The following is a 15920-nucleotide window of genomic DNA, read 5'->3' on the forward strand; positions in this document are numbered from 1 at the left end:
AGGTGAAAGTGACAGGACCTGGAGATGTTCTGAATATGGGGAGTAAATGAGAGGGCATAATCAAAGATGGCACCAAGACAACGTGCCTGAGGGGAGGGCCGAATAACAGTGTTGTTAGTTAGGAATGTGTCGGGGAGATTTGTACATGAAGCACTGGATTCTAAGTGAGGAACAGTCCCCGAAAATAAAGGACTTGGTTCTAACTGAGGGACGGTCCCTTTAAATGAAGGACTTAGATTTAAATAGGGGACGATCCTTGTAAATTAGGGACCTGGTTTTATAGGAGGAGCAGTCCCTGTATATGAAGAGCAGGACTGGGCTTTGAATGAGGTGAGGGATTGGTTCTGAATGAAGGCCAGTCTATAGAAGGGGCTTGGATCTAAATAATGGCCAGTCCCTGCACATGAGGTCCAGTAGGGGTGTGTCAGACATTCGATGTTGTGTATACATTCGCCCACATGAGGGTTGTGCCGTCCTCCATGCAGTTAGTGATGAGCCTTGCCCCCGGTTAGTGCTTTGTGTACCTCAGCCCTCCGGTCGCCACGTGTTCCTGTTTATGTGGGGGGGGGAGGGCTCTGACCACACACTGCTCGGGAATTCCTTCTCCCCCTCCATATCCCCGGGTCGGTGCTGACACACAGCGCGGCCACACAGAGACCCCTTGTACGGGGGCGTCCGGTCACCCCTGTGTGTGGGGGGGGGAGGGGGCGCATAGCACGGCGCGTATTGTCCTGGCAACAATCATATTACACAACTGTGAACGTATAGAGACCCCGCCCCTTTTTAACCCTCGGCGGCCCGTCCATTCTTTAGGACAATGAGGGTAAAGCGACGGTGTAGTATGGAGGGAGGGGGTGGTGGACTTGGCGCCACAGGCGAAGGAATGGAGAGGGCGGCGAAGCCAATGAATGAAGAGAGCAGAGGAAACAAACCCGTCAGCCTGAGCTGGGTATCCGAACGAGGCTGCGGGGGAGGAGTCAACGAGACAGCTGTCAGCCAATCAGTTGCCACTATTAGAGCCGCTTTCCACACACTAGTAGTGAATGCCGCACTCTACAACCCTCCGCTCCACGCGCTGCTCGCCGCGCCTTCTGCCGCAACCTTCTATCTGCTGACTTGGCTGATCCCGGCCAGGGGGGAAGGGGATGCAGAAGATACCCCCCCTCACCCCAATCCATGGCAGCTCACCTTAGTGTCATGTCTATCCTCAGGTGCATGGAGCAGTGCGGGGCGCACACACCCCTTTCCCTGGAGCAGCACCATTCCTCTGTACTCACATGCTGCAAACATGATCCGCCACTTCTGTCCTCCGGCCCCATCAGTGGGATTTCCATCAAATACATTGTCATCTCTAAATCATTCCATGTCACTGCTACATTCTAACAGTCATCATCAGAGCCAATGTGCGATCGACAGAACATAGAAATGATATAAAACTAGATCTGACCAGCCTGAAATACACCACATTCACTGCATTCACCACATTCACTGCATGGACAAAACAGGATTCAGCCAGAACACATGCTCCGTCCATTTATTACATGGATATAAGAAGTATTTCTCATGTATGTAATTATTATATGGGGTTAAAGGATCTATATATTCATTGCATGGGTGTATGCTCTATCCATTCCCTTATCACCTGTACAAAACATGGCTCCATTCACTTATTACATGTACACTGCATTCATTCATTACATGAACATCATCAATATATTTATTGTACATTTATTACACATACACAACATGATCTCTTCTTTTATTAAATTAAAACACAACAAACTATTTATTCATTATGCTCTATTTATGCATTTATTTTTTGTACTTAAAATCTGTTAATTTATTTGATTATAAAATGTATACAACCGCTATTCTTTATTATTAGGACATATTTTGTTTTATGTATAACTCCATGCAATAATTACACACACTGTATTATTTATTAGATGTCCATACCATGACCTTTGCATTTGTTTAATAGATATACACGTGATCTATTAATTTATAAAATGTTTATGTTTTAATAATTTATTAGCTGTACACAGAATAACCTTTGTATTTTATTTATTACATATCACACAATTTAATCTATGCATTTATGTATCAGATGTACACATGCTCTATTTGTTTATTAGATATATACATTATTCATTATTATTTATACACAATTTGATCTATAAAGTTTAATAATAAGGAATTATGTATTGGATGTACACATGATCTATTTATTAGATATACACTTACCACTTTATTTTATTTACTGTACAAAATATGCTTTTACATTAATAAATGAAGTGTACACAACATGGATTTAATTATGTATAAGATCTACACAAAATGTTGTATATGTTTGTGTTCTATTTAGACAATATTATTCATATATTTATGAACTAGGTATACACCCAATTTATTAATTGATGTATTCTATATGCTGTATATATTCATGTAATACATAAAGACAAAACACTGCTTTCATTTATGTATTAGGTGTACACACAGTGTAATAATTTATGTATTAGAGGTACACAAGCTGTATATTTATTAGATGCAATACATAAAATGTATGCAGTGTGTTGTGTACATCTAATACATTGTGTGTAAACCTAATACATAAATGTATGCAGTGTGTTGTGTACATGTATCACATAAATACATAGAACATATCAAGTACAAGTACACAACACACTATACATTCATGTATTAAACACATATATGTTCTATGTATTAGATGTACTCTATAGTCTTTAAATATTTATTACATGTACACAACATACTGCTTACATTTATGTCTTAGGTGTACACACAGTGTATTAATTTATGTCTTAGGTGTACACACAGTGTATTAATTTATGTCTTAGGTGTACACACAGTGTATTAATTTATGTACTAGAGGTACACATGCTGCATACATTAGATGCAATACATAACTGTGTTGTACAACATGTGTAAACCTAATACATAACTGTAGGCAATGTGTTGTGTACATCTAATAAATTGTGTGTAAACCTAATACATGAATGTATACAATGTGTTGTGTTCATCTAATAAATTGTGTGTAAACCTAATACATGGATGTATGTAACACATAAATGTATAGAACATAGAGTACAAGGATACATTCATGTATTAGACACACATGTTCTATTCATGTATTAGATGTACTCTATAAGCTTTATATGTTTATTACATGTACACAACACACTGCTTTCATGTATTACTTGTACATAATATACTGTATGCATTTATTCATATATATGCTGTATATATTTATGTATTAGAAGTACACCACACACTGTATCTATCATGATGTTCATGAATGAATAGAAAACTAAACCTTGTGATATTATGCAGGCATTAACCACACCTTCTTCTCCCCCCATCTATACATTCTATGACACCAAGTATTGTGTACTTGCCAGCTCTACAAACCTGATTTGTGGACATAAAACACTGACCCTCAAACCAGCAAAACTCATTTGTCCATTTATTACATGGATATAAGAAGTATTTCTCATGTATGTAATTATTATATGGGGTTAAAGGATCTATATATTCATTGCATGGGTGTATGCTCTATCCATTCCCTCATCACCTGTACAAAACATGGCTCCATTCACTTATTACATGTACACTGCATTCATTCATTACATGAACATCATCAATATATTTATTGTACATTTATTACACATACACAACATGATCTCTTCTTTTATTAAATTAAAACACAACAAACTATTTATTCATTATGCTCTATTTATGCATTTATTTTTTGTACTTAAAATCTGTTAATTTATTTGATTATAAAATGTATACAACCGCTATTCTTTATTATTAGGACATATTTTGTTTTATGTATAACTCCATGCAATAATTACACACACTGTATTATTTATTAGATGTCCATACCATGACCTTTGCATTTGTTTAATAGATATACACGTGATCTATTAATTTATAAAATGTTTATGTTTTAATAATTTATTAGCTGTACACAGAATAACCTTTGTATTTTATTTATTACATATCACACAATTTAATCTATGCATTTATGTATCAGATGTACACATGCTCTATTTGTTTATTAGATATATACATTATTCATTATTATTTATACACAATTTGATCTATAAAGTTTAATAATAAGGAATTATGTATTGGATGTACACATGATCTATTTATTAGATATACACTTACCACTTTATTTTATTTACTGTACAAAATATGCTTTTACATTAATAAATGAAGTGTACACAACATGGATTTAATTATGTATAAGATCTACACAAAATGTTGTATATGTTTGTGTTCTATTTAGACAATATTATTCATATATTTATGAACTAGGTATACACCCAATTTATTAATTGATGTATTCTATATGCTGTATATATTCATGTAATACATAAAGACAAAACACTGCTTTCATTTATGTATTAGGTGTACACACAGTGTAATAATTTATGTATTAGAGGTACACAAGCTGTATATTTATTAGATGCAATACATAAAATGTATGCAGTGTGTTGTGTACATCTAATACATTGTGTGTAAACCTAATACATAAATGTATGCAGTGTGTTGTGTACATGTATCACATAAATACATAGAACATATCAAGTACAAGTACACAACACACTATACATTCATGTATTAAACACATATATGTTCTATGTATTAGATTTACTCTATAGTCTTTAAATATTTATTACATGTACACAACATACTGCTTACATTTATGTCTTAGGTGTACACACAGTGTATTAATTTATGTCTTAGGTGTACACACAGTGTATTAATTTATGTCTTAGGTGTACACACAGTGTATTAATTTATGTACTAGAGGTACACATGCTGCATACATTAGATGCAATACATAACTGTGTTGTACAACATGTGTAAACCTAATACATAACTGTAGGCAATGTGTTGTGTACATCTAATAAATTGTGTGTAAACCTAATACATGAATGTATACAATGTGTTGTGTTCATCTAATAAATTGTGTGTAAACCTAATACATGGATGTATGTAACACATAAATGTATAGAACATAGAGTACAAGGATACATTCATGTATTAGACACACATGTTCTATTCATGTATTAGATGTACTCTATAAGCTTTATATGTTTATTACATGTACACAACACACTGCTTTCATGTATTACTTGTACATAATATACTGTATGCATTTATTCATATATATGCTGTATATATTTATGTATTAGAAGTACACCACACACTGTATCTATCATGATGTTCATGAATGAATAGAAAACTAAACCTTGTGATATTATGCAGGCATTAACCACACCTTCTTCTCCCCCCATCTATACATTCTATGACACCAAGTATTGTGTACTTGCCAGCTCTACAAACCTGATTTGTGGACATAAAACACTGACCCTCAAACCAGCAAAACTCATTTGCTTTATTATTTTTGTTTTCAATCATGCACAAGCAAAATATTAGAGCTACAAAACTCTTAAAAGAAAAACAAAAAATAATACAAAAACAAAACAAATTGTAACAAAATCTCTTCCTTTATTGTGTTAATCACACCAGTGCTTTCATTGTAACAGCTCCCCAAGGCCTGCAGGCTTGCCATGATGCCACAGCACAATTTCACATTACAGCAGTAATAAAAATACAAACTTTTAATTCAAGAATTAAATAAAACGGACACATTGCAAACAATTCTAAGTATTAAATGAGTAGATATAAAATAAAGATTTGCATTGGCTGACTACATGTGTAGGATGTATGTTGTATGTCTGATCCCACACATTGATTTTAGGATGTAATGTGAGATCCAACATATAGAAATGATTTTATAGTAATGAGAAGATGTAGATGAACCCATTGCCCTGCACCCCCCAGGCAATCACACATCTGTATGTTGTATCTCCCATAAATACTTACAGATCTTCTACTTAAACTAAATCTGCAACAAGTGGAAATAAGGAAGCTCATGTGAGTGTATGGGGGGATTCCTGCACCTCCAGTCCACATTTTGTTTTTGCTGACCCTCCCCCCTCCATAGACCCACCATTGTGATTTCTTACAAATGCAGGGAAATTATGAATGGCTGTGTGAGCGAGGCGTAGATGTCCATGTGTAAGGAGAGAGTGGGGGAGCTGCTCTCACGTGGGATCTTCATATAAGCACAGGATTTATTCCTACATATTACAATAAAAAGAATAATAAATGCCACCTTCCTTATCATCATCACAGCCCCTTACTACCCACCCCTCCCCCTCTCCTTTTCGCTCTTCATTCACTCCTGAAAGCGATCCACCTATTCAAAGTCCTCAAGCCATATTAGCAATCAGCAAGAGGAACTGCACAACCTCCTCCTACACCCCAGGGGGAGGGGAGAAATGGGCGGGGCTTGCACCCCCTTCTTTATTTTATTCTGCATCCTATAAAAAACAAATTTAAAAAATTCCAAAATGATTGGCATATGGATAATAAACTTCCTTGCAGGTGGCATGGCTGCAGCTATCATGTGTAGAGTTGGGTGGTGTGTCTGTAGTCCACCTCCTCCCCCCTATAGAGGAATCCACCAGCACCAACTCCCCCCTATCTAAACTTGCCCCGCACCCCCCCCCCTCTGCATTCTCCTCCCCCCCCCCATCTAATTGAGTAGCCGGGATTCCTCACGTGAGGAGTTGATTTGTAGTTTGAACACGTGGCTCATTCAAAAAGCCGGAATATTAAAGTGTTTGTCTCCTCTCCTCGGCTCTCCTCCTCTCTCGGTTTTATTTAGAGGCGGTGCCTGCATTACCGTAGCCTGACATTTTCACAGCCTGCCAAAACCTTTTTTTTTTTTTTTTTAGTGGGGGGAGAGACAAAAAGTAGTTTTTTTTTCCCCTCCTCCTTTTTTCCTCTCTCTTTCTCAGCCCGCCATTCTAGTCAAAAAGCTGCTTTTCCTTTTTTTTTTTTTTTTTTTTTTTTCGGCACATCCGGATAGCAGCCCCGAATCGCTGCTTCTTCTTGTCGCTTCTTTTCCCTCTCAATTCTATCTTTGTAGTCGGGGGAGCAGCGTCGGCGCTATCGGAGCTCAGCCGCCCCCTTCACTCATCCGGGCACGCGGGCGGCTTTTCGGGGGGCCATTTCCTTTTTTTTTTGTTTATTTTTTTTTATTTTTTCTAAAATGAACAAGCTGTACATCGGAAACCTCAGCGAGAACGTCAGCCCTCCGGATCTGGAAAGTCTCTTCAAGGAGTCTAAGATCCCCTTCACCGGGCAGTTCTTGGTCAAGACTGGATACGCGTTTGTGGATTGCCCCGATGAGAATTGGGCTATGAAGGCCATCGATACCCTCTCAGGTACGGCCAACTTTAAAGTATTAGCGAGCCCCGGGATCGGTAATTTGCAGCCAGGTGACTGCATGCCTCCTCCTCCATCACCCCCCCACATTACCACCTTCCCTGGGAACACCCCACCAGCACCCTGCCCAGGGCTCACATGTGTGCTGCAAGGTGGACGACAGCTCACCGATCCCCCAACGTGGTAAGTGCACGGCTCACCGGGGATCCCCACCCCCCTTTACCGATATGCTGGCGAAGATTTGCAGGAAAGCAGCAGCGATCCGATCACACCCCCTTCCTCCATTCCTTCTCTTTAATTATTCATTCTCGCCCACAAGCTGCTTCTCTTAAAACCCAACCGATCCCACCGATCAACCCGACATCGCATGTCCTTGTCATCCATTACTGCGGGTGTAGCATAGGCTCCCTCATACGTGTTGCATCTTCCTCTGCCCGGGAGCAGGTAGGTGGCTGGCCAGGTAGGTAGGCAGGCCTGTGCGGCTCAACACTCACACCTTTATTTTCCTTTTCAGGCAAAGTGGAGCTTCATGGAAAAGTTATAGAAGTGGAACATTCAGTCCCCAAAAGGCAGAGGTAATCCATCCAGCAATATGATCTTACTGGAAAAAGTCAATATTTACTTATTGTGTTTTGTTTTATTGTCTGATTTGTATGAATAGGGGCATTTGTACTATATATTCATTATTATTAATAAACAGGATTTACATTACACGTGTGTGTGTGTATATATATGTATATAGTAGTATAGTACTATATATAATATTAATATTAAACAGGATTTATTTAGCTCCAACATATTACACAGTGCTGTACATTACACTGTTAGATATGTTAGTATAGTACTATATATATATTCATAAACAGGACTTACATAGCACTAACATATTATGCAGTGCTGTACATTACACTGTGTGTGTATATTTATATATAAGATACACATAAATATATTCAGTATGTTAGTATAATACTATATTTATTTATTTATTAATATTATTTTTATTATTATTAATAAACAGGGTTTATATTGCACCAACATATTATGCGGTGTTGTACATTATATATATACTCTGTGTATATGTATGTATAAAATATATATATATATATATATATATATATATATATATATATATATATATATATAATTTTTTATATATTAGTGTTATTTATGCTATGCAGAAGTTTCATGTTTGCAGTTCCGTGTCATCCTCGGTGTTATGGATGTGTGTTGTCATATTTTGTTCTGACCTCAGACACGTGACCTCAATCTTTGATTCACAAACTTTAAATCATCAGGCTGAAGATCTTTTATGTAACAAAAGTAACTTATTGATCAGCCAATCAGATTTAAAATGGACAGTCACATGGTTTGAAAAATAAAGATCTTTATCCTTGTGCCTGCAGAGATGTGTAACATATTTGTAAATCCTCCCCTCCCCCATCTGCAGCACTTGGGCCCCCTCCTCCACTGTTTTTTTTTTTTTTCTTGTCACTGTGGCCAAGGCATTTAAATAAAAATATGTGCTTTACTTTAAATGCAAATGTGTGCGTTTTGCACTTCAAAAGTTGCAGCCCAGGAGCAGATAAATAGGATTATTTTCCACCCAACCCCCCAACACCACCCCCCTTCCCTGTGTGCATGCTGTGCATGTTGTTTGCCTGTGGTCTCTTTGCATGATCATTGGGCCTCACACAGAACCTGCTGCCATTTTTGAGGCCCATTTGGGGATCCCTCTATTGTAACTTAAGTGAATATATTTCTTACAACGCCCTCCACCAGAGCACATGGAGGAAAATTCGGAGGGGCCAGGCCTACTCAAAGTTTAAAAAAAAAAATGTGGCATGTAAGCTGATACATATGTTTTTATACGTTGATTCCTCCTATTGATGTTTTTCTCTGTCCTGCAGGATTCTCGTAATCCCAAATTTGTATTTTACCAGGCAAATATTTGTCATATTGTACGTCCAGGGTGTTGGCTTGCTGGTTTAAATCTCGATTTGTACCCTTTATTGATTTTTTTATTTATTTTCTGTCCTTTCTGGTGTGATTTTGCTCATTTGCAAGGAAATAAAGTGGCCACTTTTCTCATCATGGTGGTTGTTGGCCTATATTGCAGGGCTTTGGAATGAACTGACAAGTGTGTTTTTATTTTATTTTTTTATTATTGATTTTATCTTCATAGAATATGTGGTTGTTGTTGATGCTTTGGGCCTTGTGTTGATGCTTTGGGTGTGATTTTTGCACCACATAGCAGATGTAGAATTTGGGGGAAGTGTACATTTTTTTTTCCCCCACCTTTTGTAAAGCGTGGGTTTATTGTTCCATTTATTATCCATTCCTTGCCTTTTGTAGGGTTAAATAAGGTGTGGGTGGTGGGTAAGGCCTTTGTTTGATGTTCACATGGTAAATGTGTACCCAGCGAGAGCCCACCCACTCTGCTGGTATGTGAATATCTAAGGTTCACTTTTCAGTGAGGCCCTCCAGTCAGTCGACATCTTCCCTTGTTGTTTTTTTTTTTTCTCTTTTTTGACCGTGTCCCCACCTTCCCCCCTTCCTATAAAGAATAGCATGGCGGCTGTTTGGGTTTTTTTTTCTTTTTTTTTTCCACCCTCCCCCTCCTTTTCTAGTACAAGAGTCATGGTTGGGTAAAACCCAGTGAATGAAATTCAAATTTTTTTTCCCTTCCTTCCCCCTTCTTCGCGCCTCTTAAAACCCTTCCTGCTGGATTGAGCAAATGTCTAACTTATGATGATGGTGGTGGTGGTGCGTGTGTTTGTGAATGCACAGACCTTCCCCTCCCCCCTTCCATCACCACCACTCCTCATTAGTTTGATTCTTTCAGAAGCAGATAAAGCTATGCATTATGGGGATGGGAGGGGGGTTGGGAAATGGCAATCCATATCCTCCTCACGTATAGAGAAGGTCAAGAGGTGGTGTCAGTTAGGGTTGCCATAAAGTTGAGCAGAATCCAGGAGACCAATCGTTACAAAGTGTGCTTGATTTGTTATGCAAAGTAAAAATTCTTAGGCCCAGCAGTCACTGCATTCCAAGCCATGTTGGGACTTTGGAGATCTGACGTGGACACTCCCACATTGCTGGAATGACCTTTATACCTGCTGTGAAAGGCAGGTTGGGAATATGGTGCTGGGGAAGGCTTATTGAAGCATTAAGACACCACCGCTATAGGGGAAAAAAAAGGGAGGCCTAGCCAAGGTTCTGCAGATAGTGGCTGCATGGGGGTGGGGAGAGCCTAGGATCATGCCTCCAGCCCAGTCTTGGTTCCTGATTACACTACTAGAGTCTCCTGAGAATGTCATAGGAATGCATTTTTTTTTTTTTGTCCTCTTTCAGTTGTTTAGACGTTAATGAATCATGGATGACGATTTTAGGCCAACGTAGTGTGATCTGCTTCTAGCTGAAAATGCCTGCTTTGGTTATATAAGGCTCAACCTTAGATATTTAACACAAGCTTTTCTTTTTTTAACATTTTATTTTTCTCCCTAAACAGGGGTGTGTTACTGCAATGGATATAAAATATACCAACCCCTGACACAAAATCAATAATTAATAATATACCTTCATTGCTAATGCATATCAACACCCCTAATAAAACATTTTAAAGCAAGGTTAACATTTTGTCTCATTTAAAATTTTTACTTTTTTTTTTTATTTTGCATATGTGCAAACAATATTTAAAATCTTGCAATTTGCTACAATCTGGAGATCAGATGTTTTTATATACAATTATGTTGGTACAAATGTGAAATTTTGGTGTATTTTTTTTCAATCTTAAAAGTAAAATAGAAAAGAGATTTTATGAGAAAGTGTTTAAAAATTTAAATATTTTTTTTGTGGTTTGGGTTAAAGAAAATTTTAATGACTGGCCTCATCTGTGTGTGTTCTACAGATATTAAGGATTTATGATTTGAGATTTCTCATGCCTACTATCGGTGTGTAGCACCCAACAAAGTCCACCTCATTTCCTGTGTAAGACGTGTCCATTTTGTATGTGACCTTTCCAGTAACATGTTATTTAGAAAGAGCACAGTGGTGTGCAGTCAACAAGCAGGACAGTTTATATAATACACCTCAGTGTGTCTGTGAATAGACCATATGTATGATGTAGGCGTCTGGGCTGTATGTGTACTCTGTAGGGGTGTATACATACACGGTGAGCTCACATACATGAATACATGTGCACAAGTGGTGTGGCAGCCAGTGTGGGTGTTTTTCTGTAACATAGAATTTTTTTTCTGCTGTCTTCTAAAAAGTGGTTTTAGCAATATGTGAAGGTTTTAAATAATTGTTTCTTTAGAGTCCTTCACATCTGACAACTTCATCAAGTGAGTTTTTATGTTTAATGAAAGAAAAATTGTGTATTTTAGAAATCAAGTTTAAATGTTCTTGCAGAAGTAATGTGAACTACAATACTTTGAATTGTACACCCCTAATAAAAAAAGACCTGGAAATAAAGCTGTCTCAGTATGTGGTAGTTGTATAAAATGGGGGATTTGGCATGCTGGTGCTGGCTTTACGATGCAGGGGGCTTGACCAGATAGTTTCTTGCAGCACCATACAAACTAATGCCTTAACCACCCCCCACCTCTCAGGCATCTCTAAACCTGAAATATTTTTAAATACATTTCCTTTTGCTTTATATAAATGATTAAATATTTAATATTCATTTGTCTGTGTTCCCTCTTTAAAGTTTTTTTTTTTTTTTTTTACTTTGCTTATGGTGTGTGTATATATAAAGAGATATTTATTTTTATTTTATTTTTTATTGATTTGAGTTTGTTTACAATACATGCCCAATGACAGTGTGCTCAGCCTCTAACCAGCCTAAAATGGCTTTTTAGGATATGAATAGAGAATTGCACATCAATGTCAAATAACTTGTTAGAGGAACTTTTGATATATGAAATGTTTGAACATGATTTGGGGCATGAAGCTTTTTAACCCCCACCCCATATCTTGTGTTCTTTCTGTTTGGTTAATGTATGTGTAAGAACATAACCAGTTTCACCTTCATTTTATGGCCTGTCCTGTATGGGGTTTTGGGTCTGATCACAAGAAATGGCAGATGGAATAGCTAATTGGGCATTCTGATTATTTGCAATTGTATATTGTCCCAATATGTAAAAAGAAAAAAGTGCATTATAATAAAGAAAAAAAAATGAGCAGAGAGGGATCTGTCTAGCTAGTCACGTTTATAACTCATAGGCAAAATCTATATACTGTGAACAATTTTTTTTCATTTTTTTTTTTTTTGTAAATCCTTTTCATTTTTATCAATTTTGACTTTCTTAAACATTTGTTTTGCAAACCCCCTCAGCCATTTGACTCCCTCTCTATAATCATCCCTTCTCTCCTGTACCCAACTCCTTGTAGCCACTGGTTTTAATTTGTGTTATTTCCAGTTTGATCTGTGTGAAACAAATGAAATGTGCAGTGTTGCTGCTGATTGGGTAGGATTAGATAGGATCGTATAGGTAGGGCCCTCAAACTAATGGTTGTTCCTTCATATGGCAGATAAGATCCAAAACAAATCAGAGTGGTTAGATTTAGGTTGCTCGTATTAGGAACTTTCTCTCCAGAATTCATCAAACTCCGTATCTTTATATACAGAGATGACTTTAAAAGAAATAATTCTGTGACTTTCCTATAGACTTTTGAGCCATCAGTAATTTCTGATCACTATTGTTTTTTAATGGTAGCAGATATCTTTTAGTTTGCTACCCATTCATGACGATTTATGTGCTTTTGATTAGAACATGATCACATGCAAAAACAGCTGTCTCAAACAACCCTCTGCTCAAAATGGTTCGCCAGCCTCTTTGAAAATTGATTCAACTGATCATATTGTCTTTTGATAAACCTGCCTATTTCTGACCACCTTTTAATGGCCATTGTGTTACTGCTGTTTTTGCTTTACTATGGTATGCCAATGTCTTGACTTGAGAGGTGGATCAGCAAATCTTATGGATTCAGCACATTTGAGAAAAAACAAAAAAACATATGTTGAGTGATAGGAGTTGCTGCATGGTGGGCGTGATCTGGCACAAATGTTTTGTGTGTTACATTCACACTCAGGGGTATGACTGCTATAGAGGAAATGACAGTGACTCTCAAAGGTTTGACGTTGTACACGTTCTGTATTAACAAAGCCTGAGATTTCTAGAAGGCTGTATAGACTTTGGATCCGCCCAATATGCTGTGAATTAAAGCTTTTGTTCCACAGTAGTCAAAAGCAGACATGCGTTTTTTATATTAAATTGTATGTAAAAGCAGAGTTTTCATTATTTATCTTGCTTACTCTGTTATAGGGTTTATATGAATTGTGCAGTAGTTTTCCATTATTAGAATATGAATAGGAATGCAATGATTTTTTGTTTATCCCCAAGAAAGTCAGTTGCAGGTTTTTGTTTTGAGTTCCAATAACTTTACTATTTGCTTTGTCTTGTGCATTAAAGCATTTGGCTACCTTGTTTTTACAATCTCTTATCCTGACCAATTTTTAAAATAAACAAAATACAAATGAAAATGTATGTTTACATCCAATTAACCTAAAACAAGATGCCATTTGTAACATTCAGAACATGAGTTGTGTAAATTAGAAGTCATCTTTGTGTCCCCAATGTTCTGTTAAATGTCCTACCCTGAGTAATTTGCTCTGCCTAGGTGTGTACAGGTTGCCTATAAAGAAATATGTATTTAGCATGCTCACATTTGGATGGTGTGTGAACTATTTACACAGCAGAGAAACACACTATTGCCCCTCATCAAGTATTGTTTAACTAAACTGCCATTGACCTTAAGTTTACAAAAAACCTAACTCATTTATCAGAGACAAATATGGCAACTCTAGGCTCCAATGTAATTGAGACAAAAGTGTCTTTTCTCCTCCCAGGGACCAAATCCATTATATGCACATTTGTGCCGATTCTGTGGCCATTTTAAAAACTTTCCCCCCATGAGTATGTCATGCAAATAGGATTGCCATATAGCTTACATGTTTTAGAATTATAAGAGATATTTACTTATGCCATATGTGGCATGTCTAAACTTCTTTCTGGCCAGGTTTTCAGATGTTTTCTAGTTTACAGGATTTTAAAAGGATCAGACTTGCTGTCCCATTTTGATTTTTTTACACTACAAAGTATTTTCAAACTCAATAGAACCCTGTAAGCATTGTGACTGAATGTACCAGGTTGCAGGTAATTTACTGGTATATACAGATGACCTCATGTAGTAGAGCACAATTCCATTCGGAACCTTGCAGACCAGCGTTTATACTTCGCCATTGACTAACACTTTCAAAATATTTCACAGCATTTAGAAACTTTTGTGAATGTTCTATAGGCATTTTCAAGCTTTTTGAAGAATTTTGTGGTGTGTTAATACCACTGAAATGGCTTTAAAGGATCCTCTTTAAACGTTCCATAAAAAAAAAGTGTGTGGCTTCAAATTAGTCCCTAGAGTTAAGAATGTCCTAATCAGTAAATAGCTGGCATTCTTTTATAGGTAACCTTACTGATGGCAATACTTTTGCTAGGATGATGTATTTAATATCTCAGTTATTTTGAATAGCAAATCCATTGCCTTTAAACTCAACATTCAAGGTTTTCCTCTCTATATGTCACTAGTAGGACTGAAGACCAATCTGTATGTACAAATATTTATAAAAAATAAATTTACATTTATTTTTACAGTTAGTAATTTTATCAAATGCAAGTGATTTTTTTTTTTTGTCTGAAATGGTCAATACTGTGATTTTAGCCATAATAATGTGATTTCAACATAAATATGATGGAAATTCCACTTTAGATAGGATTCTTTATAGGGTTCTGTTAAAGGTGTTACTATTGATGCCATGTATTTAGTTTCTTGTATTTTCCTTTGCTTCTCTTTTGTTTCTGCTGCAAAAAAATCCCTGGGTCCTAACCCAGCTGGGAACCACTAGAGCAACAAGTATAGTTTTGGAATTTGCTTGTCTTACTTTTTGGTACCAAGAATTTACCTAAAAAACTAAAATCACCATCTGGCACCTTATGTGCTTTCCAAGATGGCAGAGGGCTTAACAGAAAAGTTCAGGTAAGAGGAGCCATGAAAGGAGCAAGAACTGGGCTAAAAAAATGTTAAATGACATTATCAGCAGTTTAAAAGATTTCATTTGCATTCACAAACGGTGTTGCTACAGCTAGGTTAAGTAGTACCCTTTGGATCTTTAAATATGTTAAAGACTTGATTTACTTTTGTTAAGGCTGCCACACCTCCTTATTTCCATTGTGACAAGCTTTGCACACCATTTTGTGTGCAAAGCTCCATTTTGTGTGCAAAAAGGAGCATAGCACATGCCCAAAGGCTAGATAGGACTACAAAAGCATTGTACAGAGCATGTGTAGGCAGAGACTGCCGTTCCACTCTATGGTGGACACCATTCACCTATTGGTGCGGACACTGAACTCGTACATTTTATTGGATGGTTTTCAGGGAGCAGTGGTCTGCATGCTGGCGATGCAGCTAAATCTCCAACGGTAATTAAGCAAGGCAAAGTTATTTTAAGTGCCATACAATATATAACATCA

General features: G+C 37.0%; 1 protein-coding gene and 1 long non-coding RNA gene across 2 annotated transcripts in view; both read left to right on the top strand.

Annotated features, from left to right (window-relative positions):
• The window catches only part of LOC140331478 (uncharacterized), a 276876-nt gene that overhangs the window by 39379 nt on the left and 221577 nt on the right, over nt 1-15920 (top strand). The window lies entirely within an intron of this gene.
• Nucleotides 6938-15920, top strand: part of IGF2BP3 (insulin like growth factor 2 mRNA binding protein 3) — a 58978-nt gene continuing 49995 nt past the window's right edge. Inside the window, exons 1-2 of the mRNA XM_072412517.1 lie at nt 6938-7331; nt 7847-7907. Coding sequence (XP_072268618.1) covers nt 7157-7331; nt 7847-7907 — 236 coding nt within the window. The 5' untranslated portion in view covers nt 6938-7156. The remainder of the gene's footprint in view (nt 7332-7846; nt 7908-15920) is intronic.

Source organism: Pyxicephalus adspersus, chromosome 5 (assembly GCF_032062135.1).
Source record: "Pyxicephalus adspersus chromosome 5, UCB_Pads_2.0, whole genome shotgun sequence".
Taxonomy (NCBI): Eukaryota; Metazoa; Chordata; class Amphibia; order Anura; family Pyxicephalidae; genus Pyxicephalus; species Pyxicephalus adspersus.